This window comes from Echinococcus granulosus (assembly GCF_000524195.1).
Source record: "Echinococcus granulosus chromosome Unknown EG_S00014, whole genome shotgun sequence".
In the NCBI taxonomy this organism is placed as follows: domain Eukaryota; kingdom Metazoa; phylum Platyhelminthes; class Cestoda; order Cyclophyllidea; family Taeniidae; genus Echinococcus; species Echinococcus granulosus.
In genome coordinates this window covers 959,378-984,593 of record NW_020170394.1, presented here as the reverse complement: position 1 = coordinate 984,593, position 25,216 = coordinate 959,378, and the positions used below count along the sequence as shown (strand labels likewise).

Sequence of the window (25,216 nt, the reverse complement as noted above, 5' to 3'; positions counted from 1 at the left end):
ATGCACAATTACAGTTAGGGGGTGGGAATACTCCAAATGCCGTTGTCCTATTATTAGCAATGCGTCCTGTTTAAGTAACTTATGTACCCACCTAGACTGATGCCTCCTGCTGCGTCTTCAAAGATGAAGTCGCTACTATATGTGTTTACGCAGACCCCTAAGAGTGCCTTTATCTAATAAAAAACGTTTGTTAAGATATTCTAGTGCGTCGTAGTTTTTTGGATTAAACCAGTCCACTCAGATAAGTCTTCGACCGCGTTTTACGAGAAATGCAACCGAAATTTCACAGTACCTTTTGCGCACCGTTACAGCCCTTTAAACTTAACCTGCGTTGATTCTGGCAAGCATTCCAAACAGCCATTGGATTTTAGTAAGGCCAGCAGGCATAGCTTGGTTTCTAAGGTAAAAGATAGAACTCAGTTGCTTGGTAGGCCCAGGTGATGCCAGTACAGTGGCTGACACAAGTTCGCAAAAAAACTTCTCACTATATTCAAATCTTGAATATTATCATTTAGACAATCTCGTCGCTGATTTCAGCAGCTGTATCGCTAACGCCATCTTAGCCCCGTTCCCCACCCCGCCCACACTGCACTTCCTAACCCCCTTCCCATTCCTCCTCCATCTCTCCCTCAGTCGACCAAGTTGGCGAATATCATTCAAGACGGCGAGTGGACAAGTAGACTTTAGCGAGGGCCCCCTAGCCTATCCCATGCCCTCACCTAAGACGACGCGGTCACCACAGGCGTAACTCACCTGCGTAAAAGCACCCTTTTTAAATTGTTTCAAAAATTTAATCAAAGCACGTTTCAGTAAATGATTGCTACAATAACTTAAATGTGGATCAAGAGTGATGGTATTAATAACACCTACTAAGATAAGTATGTAAATCCACATGTTAAGGAGGCAACAATTACAAATTATTAAGCTAATTTTTAGTTATATAAGTGGCTACTCTTGTTGTTCCTCAAAATATGCATTCAAAGCTTCTGGTGCAGAATTCGGGAGCGTGACAATATCTAAAAAAGCCGTGATTCATTGCTTGAGAGGAAAACAACACGCTTACGACTTCCATAAAAAATCTTCGTCAATAGTGTAATTTTCAAATTACGAAGAAATTGAACTTATATGGAAGTAGTATTTTTAATTTGGGCGAACCACTTTTGAACTCCCCTTGTGGGTACGAAAGAGAGTTTTGCTTCACGAATTTGGTCTTATCGGCTTCAAACTGTCGTCAAACCCCCTTCTATGCAAAACCTGCATCTTAAAGTCATTTTTCTTGACTATGGGGGATTTTGAGTAATAGTGACACGTAAATGAACTGCAGCGATTCTATCTTCTATAGCAAATATCTGGCGCATATAAATTGATTATTATCTATAGCCCTTTCGAATTTTAAGCTGCATAATCCATTTTTTATGATTTGCCTTCGTGTAATATCGAGTTTTATATTCGCGAAATCATGTTTTGTTTTCACCCAGTTTGCAGCAGAGACTGACTTAAAGACCTCAAAAAGAGCTTATTTTTGATGCTTTATTCAATAACGCTTTAATCTCCTCAAAGCTCCATCAGAATATCGTCCAAGTAATAAAGTGCAATCGTCTGTTACCCCTAATGTGGTAGTAGTACATCAGCATTAGTGTACCTAGACCTAATCTCAGATGGTCATTACCTTGGGAATGAAGCAAGTCACATGAAAATTTCTCAATACTTCCCTAAATTTACCAGCACATCTACCTGTGATGGCACAAAACCGCAAAATGCAAAGTAACAGCACAAAGACATTTTGGCAGTCTTGCACTATTTGGTTAGGGGAACTTGATTTTGTTTCCCAAGGTGCAAGTACAGTGCCCCGAGAAGACATAGCACATTGGCAGAACATGCAGTGTTGGCGTACGGTAAGGCTTAAGGCTACTAGCATGGCCCCGTGGTCAGGCTACTCGGCGAAGGCACAATGGTCGTGTCCCTAGGAGTCCCATTACCAAACCAAGAGTTCAGCAAACAATTAATGTATTACACAATAATTCATTAACGTATGGATAGAGGAGTTACCAATGGGAGAGTAGGAACGCTAGCCTCTTCCTTGTAGATACCAAAAATTGCCAAAGCTGTTTCGTAGGCGATAGTAAACTCAAAATTTGGATTGGCTTGCTTTCAAATTTCGCAGTTTATGCAAATCATTGACGTTAGATATTGACTCGTTTAGTGCTAAAAGCAAGTCCCTTAGTTATATCGCAAATGCCTGTCAATGGGACTAATTCCCAATTTCTTAACATAATGTTAAATATTTCAACTTTGGTTTAAGCACTATCTGCAAACGATTTATTAAATGGATTGAAATTAGTACTTGGGGTTAGGAAATTTTGCTGCTGCCTATTCCGAGTGGTTAATGCAGGCACTCCTCCATGTGTTTACTGCACAAATCTAGTCATATGATTAGTTTTAGCAATTTTAAATGAAATTGATAGTCTGATTTCGCCATTGAAGTCATTACTGTAAATGGCTTGAATTAAATAAATAGCTACTCCTAATTTGTGCACAGTGAGCACGAAATTGCATTCGAAATTAAGCAGTTAACAATAAGCTTACTTAGCATCAGTCAGTCACTGGCGCGATGTCATCCTTGCAGATCAAGAATGACCATCCACAATACCCTAGTTGCGAGCATCGAGGCTGCCAGAAAACCAGCTAAAGCTGTTGATTGGCCTCACGCCCTTTTTACAATTGCGCGTCAATTTTTCGTGTCTATAGGAATGCCAAGTGCACAAAAGGGGAAGTTTGGCCTTTTAGGCAGGTCAATCCAGTGAGTACACCTAATGAATCGCAATTAATTAATTAAATTGGGTCTAGGCTATTACATTGGCCCGTAGTCTGAAGAACTCACTCTCTACCTGTTTTAGTAAATCGCACTTCTCCAACAGGAGTATTTGAAATAATTACATATTTTAAACCAAGTTAATGTCACACACACTAAGAATCCTACCCTAAAAGCTAATCTTTGAATCAAACTGTTAGGTAGTGGAAGACGGGGAGAAATGCAGCCAAATCGTTCGCTTGCCGTCTGCACTCGTCTGTAGCATAAAATTCGCGTTTGTGTAAATTCAAGGGATTTTCCAATCGCATGTATATTTCTGTGAAGGCGGATACGATTTGAAGATATGGTACTCGAAAAGTGAGGACTAAGGAAGTGAACTGTCAAGTTCCGACAGAACTCCTTACCAAATTAATATACTTATTAATTTGCTTCCTTTGCCCACATTTTCGCCCTGCCAGAGTTCAAAACATCAAACTTTTATTTACACCAAAGCGTCACGCTGCCAAAATAAAGTTGTTTCTCTGCTGGTGTCAGTTGGTTACTTATGATTGGCAGTGAGAACATTTGTGGTGGCTAAGAAGAAAATTAGCGCCTTTTGTTATCACATGTGCGCATAACTGACTGGGTTCTCTGAATTCATAATCAACCTAATCTTATGCGCCACCCTTTAGCATGATTCTATTATCCGTCAGCCAGAGATCTAAATAAATCCCCATGATAATCAAATTTGGTTTGAATACTTCCAGTGTGCAGAATATCAGGTGATTTTATGAAGAAGTAATTAGTGAGCTTCCTTAAAAGTCGTGAAAGTGGAGAAAATCCACAAATCCTGTTTCGGAATAAAATGGCGCCGTCGATAAACACAAATTCAGTTGTATTCCTCTAGTCGGTCATGTAGCCTAATCGTAAGACACCAATTCTGGAAAATCAACGGCACTTTCTGCTGATTAGGACAGAAATCGGAAATCACCTTACCTTTCTATCAGTTGACCTTTAACTAGCCATCCCGGACTGCCTAGTTGTTTATAACTCAAAAAAGTGATTTGATGCCTCTTCTGATGCACACTTCACCAGGCGGTCTCTTTAGTCTTAAAGAAACCATGCCTTTAGCATCTCACCCTTTTTGAGTAATAATAAGTCTTTTTCCGCACTGAGATGGCTTGTTACAAATTCGTGGGAGACCTTTGAGTCAATCGTGTCCTATTTATTTACTGTCTTAACGTAATGAGTAATTTCAATCAACAAGTTAAGCTTTTGTGTTCTAAAGGCTTTCTTTAATTTACCTGCGATAGTGATCCCTGTTAGTCGACCCCGAAGAGAAAATCACTGCTTTACTTATGTCCCTGCCCTTGGTTATTGTACGAATGTTGTGCAGCGAGCCCCGCTTGGGCATTGTCCTCTAATCCTAACAGAGGATCGACTCAATCCCATGAAGGTAATTCTACCATATTCAGCCTTTATTGCCCAGAATTTTCATTTATCATTATTGCTACTCACTACAGTTAACCGTAAGTCGTTTGCCTGCCCACATTGCCTCTGCCTCCAACCTCCTTACAGAAATCACATATTTACTTCAACATAGGAAATTGGCAAGCATGGAGGAAGTTTGCATTCCAACCCCGGTTAACGCTTCTTTGATACGAACCCTCAAATGGTATTGTGGGCTTTTAAATTTCCCGAATTAATCCATGGATTCGTAGCATTCGAAGACTCTGTGCTATTACAAAATGGATTTCTCTGCACTTTCGGCTTTAAATCATTTAGTAATTCAGCAGACCATACGGCATCCCAGCTGATGTCAGTAATGTCTATTTATTTCGAAAGATAAACAGTAATTTTAGACAAAAGCGCACTGATCTCTTTTTTTCAGTCCTTGATAGAGTATTTCTAAAATCGTTAATTTTTCCAGAACCAGGAACATGGTGGTCTAAGTCTGATTTAACTGAAACATTGACATTCTCTTGGGAGCAGATATCACACCAATTAAATATTTCCAATTCAGTATTTAACAGTAAGATAAAGCGTTAAAACCGGTGATTTTGTCACCAGGGTGTTGTCTAACCACATTGTAGTCACTGTCACCGAGGCGAGTATTACCGATCTGAATGCTAGAGCACTTGGGTGTTGGGAATTTGCATTTCTCCCAGCCAACGCTTCTTTCCTTCTCGAGAAAATTGTTTTTTTTTAGCTATTGATTGATTGTAAGGGATTTCGGTGTAGAGCTCTTCTGAGTTCACTTGCAGCATTTGCTTTCGCAGGGTGCGCTTTTTTCCACAGCCCTTTGGCTCTGTTTCACCCTAAATGGACTTGTCGCGTCTCGTAGTAAGGTCACGTTTAAGTCTTTCGCTTTTTGCATCTTCTTAGTTAAAAACAAATTTGTGCATATTTTATACAACTACAAATATTAATATAGATATCCTGTTGAACGGTCCACTTACTAAGCGTACCACCAATAGCCCATGCCATTTCGAACATTCCCTTCAACGGGATCTGTTTGAGCCTAATTTAGTAGGTATTAAAGGGACTGATCAAAGGAACATTGATTTCACTTGATAGCTTTGTTTACAGAAATCGAATGAAATAAATGACTGTGAAATTATGGACAACTATGCAAAGAAATAATATGCACGTCCAGGCCACTACACAATTAAGAGAGCAGACGTCATTTTGAGAAGTCGGTGTGGTGCATTGTAAAATGAACGGACTCAAATACTTAGTCGGGCACTGATGAAAGGTGCTACTTACGGTACTGTACTGTGAACTTTCATTGTGTTCCTTCCGGCTTATTTCCTTACCATTCGATTTGTTATGATATGGAAAGCACAAGCAGCGAAATGCTGAACATCCGAGGTCTGACTGATTTAACTGTGTATCGTCATTTTAGGGATCTTTATTTCAATCAAAGCTGCAGCAATCGAAACATCGAATTCTGCTTCAACTCGATTTTATAAGCCTCAATCAATTTTTAGAAGCATTCCACGCTTTTCTCTCCAATTTACCATGAAAATCCAAGCGGGTCCCTATGTTGAAGCGGGATTTTAATAGAATTACACTATTTGAATGAATGAAAAGGCGTTTGAATAAGTAGCGAAAGAGACGATAAGGTAATGTGAAAGGAATGTAAAAATAAAAATTATGAGGCGAAGTACACGAGACCCTTTGAAAGATTGCGTTCGTCCGCTGCGTTCTTTGTTCAATCTGAAAAAAATAAGCACACATTAAGCGGTGGTTGACTAGCAAAAGTGAGATGCAGTTTGAGTCAGCCAAGTAATATTGACACTAAATATTAAGCAGTCGCGATGAGGGAATAGATAGCAAATATCACATCCTATTTGACACGAGATGTGGGTATTACGAAATGCACTTAAAAGTATGTGCGGAGGTTGAGGCCAACCGTGTTGCTTGTAGCTTGCTTAGCTCGGCTTTCATGAAAGCAGTAAAATACGAATGGGTCGCCCCGCTGCCTATGTGTAACAACTTGTAGTCGATTAGACAAAGGTCAGTATGATCACGTCTTTCAAAAGCCAACATAGTATACTTCGGGTCCTTAAAATCTATAGTACTGATTATTTATTCAAAAATTACCAGTATTATTAATTTAACATATTTCCAAGGCGCTTTTTAACTCAAGCCCATCCATCCAGGACCAACGTGAGAGATCGTTTGACTTTGTTACCTGCTTAAGAACATCACTTATTTTCAGCTGTTTAACCACGCAAAAGATTTGATAAATGATCTAAAAATAATGCACCGATTAAAATCGGTGCTTACTTACTGGTTCACATTGGTGGCTCTAAGAAAGCACTCGTTCTAACGTTAATGATGAATTATCTCGAAAGTTTATTAACTTACTCTCAACAATAAAATTCAGCTAGTTAATGTATAATAGTAAAAGTCTGTGATGAAAGCCACAGAATCCTTGAGAACCACTTACCAGCATCGGGCATGAGCTTTGAAAATGCCACACCTTCGGCAACGCCAAGTGAACCCAAACTCTTCTGTAATCCATCAGGATTAGCGGCCATTTTTATACAAAACTGGATAGCTTAATTTGGGAAAAACATTCATTGGTATACAATACAAAACACCACACCACAGTACTTATTAATGCTTGAAAAGAAATGGGACAATTCTAAAAGATATTTTGGAAAAACGCTTAGCTGAGTAAATTGAAGGGGGATTTTCGGGGTTTCTGTGCCCAGAGCGCATAAATTTACTTCCATTCCCCATGGGCTTTATAATTTTAGGCAAGTGGTACTGGAAAACTGCTTAAAATAGAGCAAGTGGCTATTGAAACTGAATTAATCTAGGTCAAATGATGAATGAAAAGTAAAAAAATATTTATAAATAATCGCCTGGGCGTAATATTTACACCTCTAAAAAATGTGGGAAAAGTACTAAAGTTGTCAATAAATTTGATTTACTTCATGGCGCTCAATGGGAATAAAAAGGAAATCTTACGATTTGCTATTGGCTTTGCTTGAAAAGACATTTTTGCCATAGCCTTTTGAATCGCGTAGACTAAGGTCTTCGTCTGCAATCATGCCAAAGAAGTGGTATTGGGATGTTATGTTATGGCCTTTATTGTGGCTCTGATGGTGTAGTGTAGCTGTTTTCAACAGTGAATTCAGTTTTATTTTCCTTGAAGTCATATAATTTAAAACAAATTAAGTCGTGTAAGGAAGTTATGCGAGTTACCAAACCTCTGAAGATACAATAACCCATGAAAGTGTGTAAATGCGTTCCTTTGTCGTAGATAATGGCCAATAGCCGGTAAAATTTTTTGGAGAAGGGGCACACTAGTGTCCGCAATTCACTGAAAAGTGTGAAGGTGGCAAAAAATATTAGCCGTGTGCTGGCTGATTAAACTTCTTGCTTTTGGTCCAAGCCCATGAGACCATCTGCAGTGCAAATTCGTTTGTCACGTCCCAAGTATCCAGTAGTGTATCTCTATGCTTAAACCGACTTTATCCACGTTCATCCCATAGGTATTGTTAAAGCAATTATTTGAAAATGCTACTATTTGTATGTTTGTTGAGACATTTGAATTGGACACGCCGAATCACTGCAAAGCTCAAATGGGGAAAGGTTGACGCTTTTAAACATGCGTGGCTTTTCAATGTCGTACTGGACATAGTTAAGCAGTGGCTGTGAGGCAACACTCACAGCATAATGGGCCCATCAGTTGAACCAGGTAATGCTTTGGTGTTCAAAATATGGCATTTCTTGATAGAGAAACTTTTCAACATTCTTACATCAGCACTTGAATGGTGTCATCGTTTATTTGCTGATAGCGGCTTACAACAAGTTTCCAACTTGTCTGTTCACAAGTTGCGTTAGTGTGCTTCGACCGTAAGTCGTTGCTAGACATCCGTATTATAGACCACCTCCCTAAATGTGTGCGAGTAGGTTTTGCCCTTATCTTGTAATTAAGGTATCATTTTGAGTCCCTTAATGTCACTAATAGCACATGCATTTATAAGTACTCCTGCAGACAAATTTTTCTCAACATAATCACACCTTAGGCGCTAAGTGTTGGATTGTTTTCCTTCCCCAAAACTTGATCGTTCCTGTACATTAGCTTATGCCGAACCAAAGTAGCATCCATACAGGAGAATTACTTCACCATCTATTAACACTTTTCCGTCTTACTCCTCGTCATACCTCTACCTTTAAATAAATAATAGAGACATGCAAGTAGCTGCTAGAGAATGAATGCATAAAAGTAAATCAACTTATTATCTTTATGAAGAATTAACCTTTTTGCAGTGCATTTGAGTAACGGCTACCCTGTCTTCAATAGCTTCAAGTAATATGCAGGTTCTTCCTCTTGGAAACATTATAACCGCGAGGACGTTCGACAGACTTCTGATGCTTTCAGTCGCACCACTCAGTCCTCTTAGGAGGTAAGAACAATCGTAAATCTATTTCGATACAAAATGTTTAGGTCACAAAATGTAAACAAGAGATGACATTCTAATAAAAACCGTTATTTTTATTTACGCTAGTGGAGCTCTGAACTTACTTCCAGAATGGACGCAGTTCCAGTTGTTAAATTCTTCGCACCAGTGGTTACAATGAAAGCCTGCTGGTAGATACTAGCGCTCATCGACGGTATGAGATCGATGGCGTTACCACTCTGAAGAATACAAACCGTAATGTTAATAAATTAAATTTTAACGCCACGACAGCTACAGACCACAGCAACTTCTGAGGGAAAGAATGATTATAGTTTCCCATTTTTGGCTATCACAACTTATAAGCTTTATTATTTTATTTTCAACCACAGTTAAATCTCATAATTCCTAGCTTTATAAATGATGAAGTCTTTATCAGAAAATCTAAACTGATTAATAGGTAAATACTTACTATCAATACGATATTTCAGTTTTACTCACTAGTTCAGCAATGGATTCAAGTAGGTTGGAGATCGAATGCGAAAAATGGGACCCGAGGCGACACCGTCCGAGCAGTCGATAGCCAACGTTGTATATTTCTTGTTTGGTTGTTTTTAGCATTACCATGAAAGCGATGAGATTGTGCAAGAGAGTTGCTAAAATGCGGTCCTCCTTTAGATCCCACAACTTCCTCTCAGGTACCGACAACTTTGCGTAACGTTCAAGCAAGGCCGTTGACGAATGATCAAGACCTTATTGCAGAAGTACAAAGGAAGCATATCCGGTCGTTTTTCTTTCATTTAATGTGCTTCATTAAAGTTTTTTGATATTGTCGCATGCATTTCCTCTAAGATAATCTTCCAACGTCACAAACAGCCTAGTTGGGCAAAACTCTGAAATCCGTCAACACTGTCGCTTCTTAATAAAGATAATAACCTCAATTCCACTTAAAACCCAAATATCTTTATACAAATTATCGTTTTAAGGACGCCCTACGTTTCCTGTCAATAAGCCTTGTCAATCAAAGGTTTTAAAACCGGAGATGTGTAGAGAGGTGACGAAATCTCCACGGTCAAATGATGATGTTATTTTGGAAACAGGTTAATAATAAAAATAGTTTATTATAGTGAAAGTTACGTGGTACCATTCCCATGATGGCTGCGAATTAAAAAATCAACTTTTACCTAATATTAACGACCTTTTAAAAGCATTAGCGTTGCAATGCTCTAAATCTAATCATCAGAGACGCATTTCCATCCAAAATACAAAAGGTACCATGGTAATTGCATGTAAAATTGAATCAAAATATCTTGAACATCTGTTAAGTTATTTATTTGCGTCAAAGTGTTTCATGACCTCCATCATGAAGTGGGGAACTGTAAGTCTAGATGTTACGCTTGTTTCACGTATTCCAATGTAGGACAGGTAATGATCCAAGCAACCACACATACCTTAAAAAGGCATTACGCTTTAAGTGGGAAGGAAGGTTAGCTATTAAAGGTTGGTTGCAGTCATATTTGCTTTCTAAAAATGCAATTTATTTATTTGTTTTTTTTAAGAAATTGGACTAAGACGTTTAAATGGTTAAATGAAATCTAGCTAAAGTCACTCACCAAGAAGGTCGCGTTCACGGGCCGCAGCATCGAGGAACGCGTCTTCCCAGAATTGCGCCTGATCCCATATGCGCGAGCGTTCTTTGGCCCCGATGAGGGCCTCAAACACATAGTATCTCGGTTGATGACGACTTTGCAGGTCAGTCTGACTAACCATACAACGGAGTAGTTGCGAGTGGGTGTACCTATTCACTCCGGAACTTCTGCATTTGAATTCAGTGGCATTATCCATGATAACTAAATTACAATATCAACGTAGTAAGGACTGCGTATTCAGGTGTTTCGCAAGAAGGTGGCGCTTTAGGTTAAGGTGAGCAGTACAATACAATGTCTTCAAAACAAGTCATTAAGCGTTTCTATTCTTTTCATCCTTAAGCATACCTTCATTTTAAGTACATTTGCATCTTAACTAGTAAATGGTAATGAGAATACCACACTCTGAAAAATAATGACTATATTATTCCCCGAGCCAAGACAGTGGATGGTATCCAATCCACCAAATGTAATGCTTTGAGAGAAAGCTGGTTCCCGTTCGCCAACCAATTTGCTACTATTATTATTAATAATCCTTTCAGAGATATATACCATCTAGGGGATTTTGAGCACCCAACCGCTTTTGAGACATACTACGCATCTGTCACTTTCACAAAAGCCCCACCACACGTGTTTTATAACCGAGCAGCTAACTGGGTGTACGGTAGAGAAAGAGCAAAACCTCCTGCCTCAACGTCCACCCAAAATTAATGCCCAATTGTGAAGCAGACACAACGTATACGTTAGTTTTCCTCGAAAGAGCCACAGTGCAAATGACTGGTGAAATGAGTCCATTGTCACAATCGTGGAAGAGAGCGCCGCTTAAATTAAGTCGACAAACACCCATTGTAACAACGAAAAATATCCCTTTTATTTATTCTAAACGCAAGTGACAAAATAAAGTTGTTCTACCACCATGCTTGTTTAAATAGGTTGGTAGTAAGTGTGCTTCCTCACACTTTCCTCACACATTTAAATTCAAAGTATAATGAAAGGCCATGAAAATCTTATTGTACAGTTAAAAAGCAGTGTCTCCTCTTCGGCTTTAAATTTCCGCATTAAAATTACAGCTGCAACAGTCCTTTCGGGAAGCGTAATGGACATCATGAAAAGGGTCCTTTGTTTAAAGGGCGGTCAGCAAGACAAATGGGATAGTGCCTTCACAAATTTACCTGATCTCCCGAACAGTGCATTAAGATCCGAAGTTCCGCTGTTAGAACCCGAAACTCTGGCTCTCGGCCACATCGGTGAAGGTATTGGCGAACCTGACGCGCTTGTGCTGGCGTCTAAAAAAATCTTATAGGAGTAATTGTCTCTTCTAAAGTGGGACCTGGGTGCATGGGTAATTTCCTTAACAGTGGATATCAACAAAACTATCAAGTCTGCCCTTGGACACTATGAAAACTCACACAAATTGGGGAAAAGGACCCGAGTCCATTTACTTCCTCCGCTTCCTTCAAATTTTCTCGGTCGTCTCAAGTAAGTTGTTGCACAGATGGATTGTAGTCGAAATAGCAAACTTCGAATTTACATACATTACTGTAAAGATAATTTTGGTGTAATAACTTCTTTAGACTTCACACACACAAATTTTTACGTCCGCCGCCCCACCAAAAAGCTACGTTTGAGCTTTTGTAATTATACAGGCAATTGCTGTGGAGGTAGAACCTCACAACTTTAATGATATACTTTTTGATCCAAAACACCTTTTTGCTAGACTTACACAATCGGGATAATTTGCCGTACACAGGGTTGTGGTGTTTGGAGGCTTACAAAAGTCACTTTCAAAGGTGTTAGGTGAGCTATTCAAAGAAAGTACACTTTGGGCCCCAAAACTGAGATCTTACCATTTAAATAAGACGATGGGGATGCAAAATCTAGAACTATTTAACTCATACACCATTTGCAAGGTTAAAAAATTGCCAAAGTATTATTTAATTTATTCTTTTATGTAAAATAAAATTTATTTGCAGGTCTTGAATGAAACATTAACCCTCATTTACATCTGCTTGACCATAATTCACTTTTTCAGTAAATGAATTTCCATATCAAAATTAAATTAGCATTCAAGAGTCGAAGTTTTAATTCTGCAACAGCCACTGATACTTCGCGATCTCGCCCACTGGTCGTTCTCGAGGACACACAGGACCCACCGAAGTCGCTAATCGGTTTCTGACTTATTTCAAGATCTGTACTATTGCATTCGGGAGGCACTTCTCCATAACACCGGAGCACATTCACCCTACCTACACCCCAACTCCCCAGTCATACCACCCGCCAACGAAGCACATATTGTTCTCTCAAAATTTCGGGTGTGCAGTTGCACCCAATTCCCAATGATTGCAATCTCAACTAGGTTGATAAAACTGACTACTAGACCTGCGATATTTGACGCTACTGTTTTTTACATCTTATCCTATACTAACACAAATTTCACTATAAATTACTACTGTTTAGTTTTTCAGCATTGTTGATTCTCCTAGGCGGGAAACGGCAAATATCGCTCACCAAACTTTCAGTAGTAATTCAACTGCATAACGACAAAAAGGGACAACATTTATTTGAGAACGCGCATGCAAACATCGAATGGACGCGGTGCGCAAAACAGGAGTGACCTTCGGATCGTTGATCTCTAGAAATGCTTTGAGAGAGTGAGGCTTGAAGTCCGTCGGCGGTTGAACCTCCAACCAGACTGCTGCGACGCAGCTCGGCTGCCGTTGTCCTAATCAAAGATGCTAAAACCACAAGACATAGACGAAATCGGTAATAGAAAGGAAATTTTTGCACAAAATCAATGATACAAAAATAACAAATAATTATTTATAACATGAAGTCTGATCTCCATCTGACGGAAGATGCCCATAACTGTAAGTATACTTGTGGACCTTTAATGGGCAGTACAAGGGAGAACTTTACCACCGTTTCCAATGCAAACAAACAAATAAATATTTGTATTTATTAGCACGTGTCTCAGTACCTTTTAACTATGGCTAAAGCACTCAATGTTGACAGACTGAAGATAAAGTGATGCATACAGAGTTCATCTGCAGACTTCATTTCAATTATTAAACAGCCCGGTGCTTTAAAGCTGCACCATAGTTTCGCTGACGTTTCTGCAAAACAGATGAAGTGCGTATGTTACATGTATAGGTCTGTGAGAAGACGATGGTTGACCAAACTTTTAGCAGCAAACACACTTGTCGGTGTTTAAATCGCGTTTTTAAACTATTTATTGTGGGACAGAAGCCAAATCATCCACATGAATTAATATAAAAAATAGATGTCTTTGTACTGACTTTCCAATTAGCACCCTGGAATTGGTTGACATCACCGCTCCAAACACTTGGCTAATAATTTTTCCTTTGTCAAAACTTCTTATACGCGAACAAACATTGCCACACTAAAGAATACCATGCAGTTCCAATTCGAACTCAAGGTGACTTCATTTTGCCGCTTATCCCGACACCGCTTTGTGAACAGTCGTACCTCAAAACGAACCCACTACTTCGAAGTGGGTGAAACAATTAGGAACGAGATTTCATGCTTCTAAGCAAAGGAAAATCACTCACGGAAGAAGACCCACGGAAGTAATCAACCAATGAGACATTAAAATGAAATTTCCGGGAGTCCAAATTATCTTTTATGACTATGCACTCTGCAAAGTTGGATGCAGGCGAAATAATGGCAACAATTGTTGGGATAGCACAAAAGCATATCCGACTTAATACTGCTGTTTAAAAACCATACGGTGGAAGTTGACTTACATAAGCTCTCAAGTGGATTCTTCTTCGATTTCATTGTGAATAAATCTTCCTCACTTCCTTGAACAGATGACGGCTAGTTAAGCAAAAAAATGGTTTTGGTGTGAGAGTGGTTGCAGCTAAGATGTTGGGTACTTTCTGAGAAGTAATACTTTGTTTTGATGCGTCATTATTCAGGGGTAATTCTCAAAAAGTTAGTCCAATTCGGGATTTATGCACACTTGAGCGGGGGAACTATGGAGTGAACTCAGACTTACCCTCTGCTTGGAGGTTTTGAGCTCGTGCTCGAGGGCGATAGACTGGTCCCAGAAGTGTGTATGCGCTAGTTCGAGGAGGAGAAATGCACTGCCTACGCCATGAATGCCGCGGTCTACCCAATTGCGCTCGTAGCCGCAGATCACGGCCTTCGTGAGCCACACCAAGTGGCGGAACATCAGGATGTCCTGGAGGGCCTATAAAAAGGAAAATAAGTAGAAGGAACTCAAACATGCAACTTAAAATCACAGTCATCAGCGTAGGAGGGCGATTGCGAATAAAATGAGGTTAGAAACTAAAGTATGCAATCAAGCTTGGACGCACATCCTGCTGCATCTTCCTTAAATATCATAGGTGCACACATATACACGCCATACGAAGCCCAGGCATATTTTAAGCTCTACAGGATTTTACAAAATAGGTCTGCATGGTTAATTAAGTTTATCTAAACTTATTCTCGGAATACATTGTTTTTAGCATTCAAAAAGTGATCAGCCGAGGGGGTAGGCTACTGTCGCTAAAGCATGAACTACGGGCAGCGCATTATTCGCATAAACCCTTTACGTTGTACAGATCCAGTACGTGTGACATCAGGATGATTAATCTAATGGTAGACCAAAGGCATCGCGTACTGTTAAGTATATGTAATGTTATGTAGATTTAAATGGCTGAAAAACGCCAGCACCCAACTGTCGAAAAGTAGGTGGCAAAAAAATCAAAATTTTTTCTACTTTGGACACAAAATAAGAAGACAATTCGGTGTTGAAAAGTGCCCAAAAAGCACCATAGCCAAACGACGTGAAGAACGAAAACCGGAACCCAGCCTCGGTCTTTTAAAGAGAACTTTTTTGTCGGATGGAAATACGGAGGAAAAGATCATTAAAAATCAAGAAGAGGCAACAGCAACTGCAAGTAAGAATTATCAAATGCCTTCAGATTAAAGGAGAGAGTATTGCAGCAAGTGAAATTCCTATAGGAATGTGCCCAATCACGAATAAATCTGGATACTCTAAATAAAAAAACTGTAACTTCAGTAGTTAACACTGCCATCTTCACTACAGCTCCAGATATAAAATCAAATGATTGTTATCCAGTTCAGTCCATACCAAAAATATTGAAAACAATAAGAAAACATGTTAATCAGGTAGCGCGAAGCAGTTGCTCTTCAGTCGGTTCCCAGACTTCAGCAGTACTAGTAACCGTGATACGGTTTAGGCTTACTAGCGTGTTTTAAGTTTGAAGAATGGATTTTTAAAGGAGAAAATTAGAAAAGACGCGACCTATTGGGCTGTGCAACTGCTGTAGAAAGCAGGTGTTGAATAAAGGGTGCATACTGACGCAAAACCCACCACATTGGGGACATGCAACTCCGGTTCGTAGTGGAATTCGTAAGATTCGGCGAGCAGCTTTACGAGGACGTAGTTTCGGTAGCGCTCGTCTTCCATGAGACTCTGCACCTCGTGTTTCGTGCGAAGACCCACTCTATCGCCCGACCATATGGCCTGCGTCAGCTGTTTCAGCATCTCCTGCTTCTCTGAACTGCAAAACCACATTTAATCGACTAATCTAATCATGAAAAATTTTAACACATTTCAAATAATCTGCTAGCATCGCGCAACGGCAGACGACGATAAAATACTCAGAAAAGAAATAGTGAATCGAATTTGTAAGATTAGTCTGAAACACCACCAGCCAGTCTCTTTCTGTCTTTTCTTTTAAAGGTATCAGAGAGGTAATACCTCACTTAGTGTCAATTGCTTATAAAACATCATGTTAATGTTTAACTCGCCTCTTCTCGTCGAATGACGTCCACATGAGTCTGCTAAGAGCTATCTGTCGCCTTTGACTTTGATTAGACAGTGATTTAAGTCTCTTGCTTGTCCCCTTTGTTTCACCGTCTGTAGCAGTTTTTGACGATGAATCCTTTCGTCTTGATAGCTTCGGCAATTGGATAAACTCCCTTGACTTCTGTATTATGCTCTGTGGTTGAGCTGCATAAGTAAAAAATCGGACAAAAAAGTACAAAAACGTTCTCTTACTGGATCGGATGAGGGGAATTGATGAGTACAATAAAAAGAGCCGAAACGATCTTCCCTAATACAACCTGTGTTGCGGATAAGTGAACAGTATGTTGGAGTAAACTGAGACTGTAAAAAAGGTTTTCTAATCACTCGAATAAACCAAGAATCCCTGGTGTTTGCTCAATAGCCGGACATTAGCAAGCATTGGCACTGTAAGGGAGATCAATTTACTGAGAATCTTGGAGAAAATGTTGTTAGCACCCGAGATGGCGTCCGAGAGGTTTGTTAAGAGATGCGCTCCCAGATTCAGTTCATCCACATCATCTTCCGCCTCACGCCCCACCAAACCTGTCCCATCTGCGGATTTAAAAAAAAAGACCAAGTTTTAACAGGAGTGAAACAGCGAGCCCACGTAATGAAAAAAACTTTTACATCAATTGCTGTATATTCCCAATCTCAAAATGAATTTTTCAATCTCCTGGCTGATTTATCTACTTTTCGAACCAAGCACTCATTTTGGGAAGATATGAGGAGAATAAGATGAGGTGAGTTTGGGAATCAAACGAATCGAACCAGCTCACTATCGTTTTTGGAACTCCATGGGAAGGACCCTTTCTTCGTAAGTTTATCCAGTTTGATCCCTTCAGGGCGAATAACACCTCCATTGGTTGCAGGCTTTTTGTATGCAGACTTCCTTCCAGTAGGCATACTAAAAGTTCCACGTGAATGTTAAAAAGGTGTCAATGATGGCAAAAGAACGAGCACTGTGATTAAATTATCATGCGACGTACGTGTTCCCCACCGGACTCTAGAACAAAATGAAGGAAAAACTGGGATTTATTAGTACTGACGCTAAGCGAAAGTGGTCGGTATCACCGTTTCATCACGGTAATGCCCCACCTAAAGGCTACTTTCATGTCTAGGGAGATTTTCCACAATTTTAGGCGCTTCTATTCTCGTTAAAAGCAGGTACGCAATACGATTTATTAATTCAGAGAAAACTCCACAATGGATCCCCTGCAAAATATGCATTAGGTGGTAAATAACCTACAGTTGAAGGTGCCTCAGTCGCTCCGGCAGGGTTCATCGACATCGACCATTTCAAATCCCAGATATCGGAATCATCCTGATTGAAAATAATTGTTTAAATCAGTCAGAAACCTGTTTTACTGCAAGTAAAAGCCATTATGATGGAGTAGGGTGCAGTAGACTCTACTATTTCTGAAATGCATTCCTACCTACTTCGGAAATGTCGACTCACTTAAAAGGATGGTTCACTTTTGAAAAAAAAAAACAATAAGACTATCAACAGCATCCACAGGCTTGACTACAAAAGAAAAGTATTTTCCGGAAGTTATTACTCGTTTCACACAACCAGCCAAGACATTCATAATCGGATGGCGATTTTGCAAGGCAATACGGTGATTTGCGCAAAACGTTCGAAGAAAATGACAAATGTATACGGGAGGTATGACTGACCTCCATCAAATACTTCACTCACATCCTTTATTGTGCACCTAATCGTGAGCATAAGGAAGAAAAAATGTAACTAGGATAGAGCACAGGTTCCATCTGCAAAGTGGCATCGTATCTGTCGAAATTTGACTAAATCAAATGCATAATTTTTGGGGGAAATCAAAATCCAGTCGAAGAAAAAACACACCGAACCTTATCTGAATTGTCATCACTTTCGGAGGGGCTAGAAGAAAGGGTATCATCGGAAATATGCTCTGAACATGATGGTACTGTGGTGTGATCTCGCGACGAGACCGAGGGCCGACGGCCCTTCCTCCCAGAGGCCTCGTGTTCGCGGATGACTCGAGCATAGGCGGCAGCCTCCTCCACCCCGCGCGGGGCAGAAAAGAATTCGCGGTAGTTCACTAAAAGGCTTCGAGCGCATTGCGACTGATCAGTGGAATCTGAAACAGGCGCAAGAGATCGCTGAAGGTGGTACATTACAAGGAGTCTAATACATTAGTAATGGTAATTGAGTGATTGTGAAAATAGGCACTGTCAATCCAATAACCCAAAATTTATTTGAAATGTAGTGGAATTTTTGGGGAAAAATCAAAGTTATCAAGAACAGTGAGACGAGTTCCTATGTAGTCTGTGCACAGACCTAAAATTAGGCCTAATAATTTCAAATGTCTGTAAGTAGTCACTCTAATTATGACAGCCAATTTTGTTAAGCTAACCAGCTTAAACATGATAACTTCAAAGAGACCTTTATTCCTTACTCATAACGGTGAAATGGTAGGAAAGAATGGAACGCATCCATAGATGCAACCCAAAATATTTTGGACATAAAATCCGACACGCTTAGACCTATACGGAGACCAAAGTTGTCCTAACCAAATGAGCATCGCAAATATTGGAGCCAAATATTGTGGAATTGGATTTCAAAAATGACATACCATTGCATCGCAATAATTCGCCGTTAACTTTTTCACAGAGCCAGGGTTCAAGGCGGATATTTTCAACAGCCCAGGGATCTAAGTAAATCGAACCAAACACCTGTCATTCTGTATGATATAAAGAAGATATGTAGACTTGGCGTAATGGTACCAAGGAAGGTAGTGCTATCGTCGTAGAGACATGAACTTAATCTTCTGATCCATCGTGAAAGAATGTTGAACCCTCGAATGTGTATGACCTAACAATAATTTAATGTCCCAGTTGACGCATGTATTTTTGAAAAGAAGCAGTACATCAACTCATAAAAAGACTCTCGTTTCGTGTACATAACAACTGCTTACATCAGGCACTAATTACCGTTACAATTTCAATGCATGGAAAAGTGCCTCACTTCTATTCTTGCAACATCCCAAGTGGATCAAACAAGTGTCTGAATCGTCGTAAACTTTGAAATCGACCGGAACCAGTTCCGAACAGAACCACTTTGGTTTGTCCCCGATAAGTAGTGGATCAAAAATACCTGCATGGATGCGTTGAAAAACTTCGTTTTCCGGGTAGAGACTCCACTCGGACAAATATTCAACGGCCTAAAGTGCAACATTTTCATCACTGATAAAAACTTATTTGAACAGTAAGTCAACAGAGAAATCGGTTTAGTCCATTATATTCACGGCGATCTTTAAATCATGTTAATTAACAAAAGCCAACTGGGTTGCTAACGCACACTTTACATTTATAGCTTGAGGACGCATTTCTTCCGGTAATGTTGTTGAAGTATTTTAAACCACTAAAACTAGCTCCATGCGGATGCGCTCTACTTCTAAATGCAAAGGGATGCATGGAAGTCCAAATACGTCGCCAGTTGTCGTCTCTTGTTTCACGCGGTGCAGCCGTGCGACTTGCTTCCAGGCAAACTGGCAGCACGTACTACAAATTTGCAAGTATTTTTCTAGCTTGGAACATAAGCGAATCGTGCTTCAAAATCGTTCAGTCTCCAATACTGTCCAATTCAGGAGAGTCCATTAGTCATTTAAACATGCTTTAGACCCCTGCCGAACTGAAGCAGTACAATCTGTAAACACTTTTTTAAGATTCGCAGCACCAAACTAAGGCTCCAGTAGACATTGGCCACTCGTGGTATCTAAAATACCATTGTAGGAGATGCGAACCTGCGTTTTCGCAAGTTTTTGAGTAAAGGGATATATGGCCGGACGAGACCGCATGAAGGAGGCATATTGGAATGTGACAACTGGACGTGGAAAGAGGCGCAGGGTTCGCGTGTGCTCAGTGAAGTCACCAAGAATAGCCGGAGAATTGAGAAAGCGCACCTAAATCGGAAAAAAAGTTCCTGCATTACGCGTAGCGAAGACCATCACAATTGGTCATTGCAGATAACCCACCAGGTGCGTGTAGACATAATTATGAAGGCTATTAGGTGGTGAGATAATATCAAAAATAAAAAGGGCTGTCGGTTGCACGTATTAAAGCGAGATACAAAACAACGAACAAAGCAAACGCAGTCGAGTCAAATGCCACAAGGAAAGATTTTTGAGATCAGTAAGTGAGGCGACTCCTCTTTTATAAATACTTTGTCGAAGTCAATCCAGTAAACTCGCATCGAAAAACTGAAACTAAAGACCTATAGCATGCCAGCATCGGGAATTTTGGTCCTTGATCAAGCATTCGTGCGAACAGTGCGTGGTGCATCCGTAGAATGTCAAAATTTTCTTGTAACTACCAATAATATTGGTTACTATCAACCTCATTTTGGCACTTTTACCTCAGCTTCTATAGTATTTTGCACATAGCGTTCGCTGTATTTTCATAAAATTAGTTAAAATCAATCTATTTGTAGTGTTCGCACCTTGTCAAACACCGTTTTACCTCGAGAATAGTGAGGCATGCAAAATCAGCAACTTCACTACATCAACAGTTTGTGCTCTTAGTCAGGACGCGGTGACAGCATGTAAGTTAATGCAAAAAATTTCAATAAAAACCGCACCTCATGTGACTAAAGCGTCCACCAACACAATTTACTTGCTATAGACGACGACACAACTACCATGGGACGTATAAATTAACTGCACGAAGCAAATTATGAACTTCACCAGCAGACCGTTGTTAAACACACTTAAAATTAATTATGCACGGGTTCGATCAACTGCTCAATGGCGCCAACTTTTGCAGATAAAAACACTTAGAGTCCACCCTTAAAACCGAGGAAATACATTTGCTTTATTAAATTGATGTGCACAAAAGTGGTGCTAGATGAAAATAAAGCAAAATAACGAAGGTAGTAATGATATAGAGTGGACCCACCATGGCAACCCGTGTTGCCACATCAATTATATCAACATCGACGGGAGTAACGTAGTCTGTTGCGCAGGTGGGATCTGAGGCACCGGGATCAGAGTCATCAATGGTCGGTCGTTGAGGCCGCGTAATCAAGTTGACAATGGCATCAGGTGACAAATTTGTGCCTTTTTTCATCAATTCCAATGCCTTTTACAAACGAAAAAGATTTAATGAAAGACGTGTCCCGAAAAGGCCAAACAACACAATGGCCTTTGCTCAGTTCTAGGTAGCGGTTTAAAAAGTTAAAAGCAAACGATACAAGTTTGAAGGAACTAAATTCGTGTTACAGAACAAAAGTGCCTTTTCAAATGCTTAATTGCGAAAGTGACAGAACTAGCAATGGATGCATTATTCAAATGCGCATCACCTATTTTCAAAAAGAAGGGTGGTTCGCGAAACGCCACTGGTAGAAAAAGATTGCAAGTAAATGTATCAGAATGTTTGAAATGTGGCACTCGAGACATAAACTTACACACAGCAATTGGTTACACAAGTTATTCTTTTCTTGGGTGGGAAAGTCAGGAAGTGGTGGAAGTGAACTTCCGTAAATTAGCTGAAGCATAAGGTGTTTTTTATTTAAATTACATTGTAAAACAAACATAATTATTGAAGGCATGTAAAATATAAGCGACCAAAACGTCCGCGCTAGACGAACATTCGAAGCAATAAAAATTTATTCCAGAGGCAAAGCTGCCCTAGGCTAAAGGACCTCGTGCTCTTGAAGTATGCAACAAATCCATGAAAACCCCGACATTACTTGTGAATTGGGTGCAAAAATATATTGTGGGTTAAAACTATGTATTCGTAAGTACACTTTAGTTCACAAAAAACCTCAATCACAAAGCACTAAAACTTTAAACCGAGTAGATATTGTTACAAAAAATGGAAAGCTGACCTGCCCAGAATCAATATCCACCAGCAAAATTTCTGACAATGGAACGTGCTGACCTTTTTCTTTTAAGAAACTCGAAGGTATGCCGATAAGGAAGGGCGTTGGTGATAAGAGAATCTGAAGAATGAAGATTTTTTACAAGAGCATCAGCATTTTAGAATGTCGTTAAGCTGCATGGGAGTCGTTAGTGGCTGATGCACTGTTTAGGCAGAGATTTGTGTTTTATGCAGTACCCGATCTACACTATCATACTAATGTTTAGTTTAAGACTGTTTTTTCTGGATAAAGCCTTCTTCAATAATGCCTTCTTTCATATTATAATATTTTTAAAACAAGCATCGAATAATCCGGGCATGAAAAAAAGATAAATTGCAATAATTTGAGCACATGAATTTAAAAATAATTCTTTGAATGATGACTTGGTGTTTGAATGAATAACTCACCTGTTCAGCATTAGGAAGGGACGTTGGAAGGAGTGGAATTACAGGAAACATATACTGCAATGGATAGAGCATCTTCGTCAACGCTAGTATACACATGGTGAGAGCATTGTAATCCCTTGATCTAAGCAAAATCTACAAAGGAGAAGGTAGAAATTCACAACGAAAGAATAACCAAAAAGAAGGGTAAAACAAAAAACCTCATTATATTGATATAAGCGTTACTGGAGCCACGATTTCGAGGGTCGATAAGTACTTCAGTTATACTTTATCATTCTGTACAGAAATGCACAAGAGAATACCTTTTGCTCAAGCAAAATAGCTAAGATGACTTGGAGGCAGTTTTGAATGCTCAGCAGTTCCATTGGAAGATAGAAGGAGAAATCCACGAGTGACAGACGACTTTTATCTGGCATCGCAAATATTAAAGGAGGTTCCACTTCTTCTGGCAACAACTTGAGCTAAAGCATTATAAAATATTTACTCAATGCTGATCACAACTGCGTCGTTAATTAATTTTGCTACCATTGTTTTGTTGTTTAACAAGCACAAGCATTTGTAATGGACCAAATCGTTCAGGATAGTTTTCAGAAAATTTTTCAGATGAACAAAAGTCATCTCAATGAAGCTCAGTGTATCGAAATGTTATTGCTATATCTAAACATACGTCAGAAAACCAGAAGTATTGGTCAATATCAGAAGAGTACTTTCAAAATAATTAATAAACACTGAACATGAAATCCTGTGGCGAATAATTGTAAAATGATAGGGGCTTAATACTTACTTTAATAAAAGTGCTGCCAGGAACGGGCGCTGGAGTACTCAAAAGCCGTAAAATCCACTTTTCCAACTGAACCGCGATCAAAGCTTCAGCGTTCGTAACATTTTGATCATTCCATTCGCCATACAAAAATAAATCCCAGAAATTTTCTAGATTCCTAAGGAAACAAGTTGAAAATATCCCTCATGGTTGCATTAATCGATTAGTAATTGAGGAGCTTTTTGCCTACCACGTCTGAGCACCTATTAGTCGTCCGAACCCAGGCAAACAATCAATCATTTCCTTGACGGTATTCAAGCAGCGACGAAAGCCCGAAAACATCGGATGGTGGGTAATTATGCAAAACGATATAAGAGAAATCGCGGATTCCGATCCAGCCTTAGAGACAGCAATCGAAAGAAGGGATGTAAGTAAGTATTATGGTGCTAAATGCATAAGAACTCAAAATCCTATTAATAGAACTTTTAACACAAGTATTCAAAAATCTCAAGGACGGCGCTATTTAACATACCCACTTTAAATAGCACGCGAAATTTAAGCAAACCCCATATCTTATCCTATTTTTGTCCTTATCCGTGAGTGTAAATAGGAAAGAAGATGTGTCCTAAAGCAAATTAAAGTTAAACTGTCTTACCGATAAAAGCAAGTCCTGAATATCTTCACGAGTCAAAGAATCGGGTTGACAAAAATAAACAGTTTCGAGGGGCAAAGGAAAGTCCTCATGTTCTAATGGAGGAAATTGCTTTAAAATAGCACCCTTGTATGGGTCGGTCACGTTTTCAACGTTTTTCTGTGGGCCAATAATTAGAAAATAATCCAAAAGCCGTGGACAGTAGTATTCGGCTGAACCGGGCAATGCCATCCGTCAAGACCCAAGTCAATATCACGGTCCCTTTTCTTAATGTCAGGCTACCGAACTTGACAAATTTAAACATTTGAAGGACGTTACAACTCGTGCATTGTTTCACGTAAAATCAGAGTCTCTCAGTTTAAGCACATGGACTACCTTAGTAATCAAAAATTAATTTTTCAAATATGCATTTCATTAACTTTCATTTTTTCCTAAATAACTTCTGCTACAAAAATTGATCTGTTTTGTCTACAAACATTTGTGCCTGCCCACCAATACAATTTTAAATGAATAATTAGTTAAAATAATTAGTATATTGCAACTGCCGTCTCAAATTACTTTGCTTTTTAAATCTTCGCAGCTTCCTGCGTTTTCACTGTAATTGTAGTAGACCAGGGTAGAAGGGATGGCACTTCTAGATGAAACTTTTAACCAAAAGATCATGCCTTTGAGTTAAAGCGCACCCGGCGTGAACCCAACACTCGAATGAGTCAGAGTATAGACAAAAAGATTATCAAACCCTTCCACCTATATTGTTAATTATTCACCTATATTTCCTGCAATTCCTTACATGATTTTTCCTGGACTCCAACCTTGTCTAAATTCTGGTAGGCATATTCTTTTATTTCATTAGCTCCTATGAGCAATTGAGGCTTCTGAATTTCTAATGACTTTCAATTTACTTACGCTTTCGGAAAGACATCTGCCTTCTCAGTTCAATGTATTTCTTCTTCACTTACCTTTATGACAGGTTTAAAGAAGCGTAAGTTTTTGCAACTTGTTCTGATGCAGTACGTTGGTTATTTAACTCCCGATTCTGATAACGGGGCCACTTAGCTGCTCCGCTATTGTGCCTTTGCCGAGCGGTCTGGCCTCTGGGCAATACCAGTAGCCTTAATCCTGTCTTTATGGCGAACATAGGTATATTCTGCCCGTTTATTATGTCTTCTACTTCAGGGAAGTCTCGGACCACTACATTAATCATTGCCACCTTAACTTGAAGAAACATATGTAGTTCCCCGAGACTCCCCTGAAGTAGAAAGAAGACAATAATCGGGCAGAATATATGTATATTCGACATACAGTAGTGT

At 39.5% G+C, this 25,216-nt stretch overlaps 3 protein-coding genes across 3 annotated transcripts in view; 1 reads left to right on the top strand and 2 right to left on the bottom strand. All coding sequences in view use genetic code 11, as the record gives it.

Moving 5' to 3' along the window:
- Positions 1–748, top strand: part of EGR_02979 (Synaptic vesicular amine transporter) — a gene marked incomplete at both ends in the record, with an annotated part of 9,545 nt that extends 8,797 nt beyond the window's left edge. The window contains one exon of the mRNA XM_024492228.1: positions 516–748. Coding sequence (XP_024353423.1) covers positions 516–748 — 233 coding nt within the window. The remainder of the gene's footprint in view (positions 1–515) is intronic.
- An 8,068-nt stretch (positions 749–8,816) lies between these two features.
- Positions 8,817–10,479, bottom strand: EGR_02978 (MAP kinase-activating death domain protein; the record flags this gene model as incomplete). The annotated part of the gene is made up of 3 exons (XM_024492227.1): positions 8,817–8,951; positions 9,211–9,461; positions 10,323–10,479. The coding sequence occupies 3 exons, from the start codon at positions 10,477–10,479 to the stop codon at positions 8,817–8,819; spliced, it is 543 nt and encodes a 180-aa protein (XP_024353422.1).
- Positions 10,480–12,987: 2,508 nt separating this feature from the next.
- EGR_02977 (MAP kinase-activating death domain protein) lies at positions 12,988–23,596 on the bottom strand (the record flags this gene model as incomplete). The annotated part of the gene is made up of 15 exons (XM_024492226.1): positions 12,988–13,077; positions 14,374–14,568; positions 15,706–15,905; positions 16,624–16,749; positions 16,974–17,101; positions 17,184–17,200; positions 17,444–17,518; positions 18,061–18,311; positions 18,807–18,884; positions 19,958–20,135; positions 21,127–21,309; positions 22,058–22,171; positions 22,498–22,629; positions 23,279–23,432; positions 23,505–23,596. 15 exons carry the CDS (start codon positions 23,594–23,596, stop codon positions 12,988–12,990), a joined length of 2,013 nt encoding a protein of 670 aa, XP_024353421.1.
- Between the last annotated feature and the right edge of the window lie 1,620 nt (positions 23,597–25,216).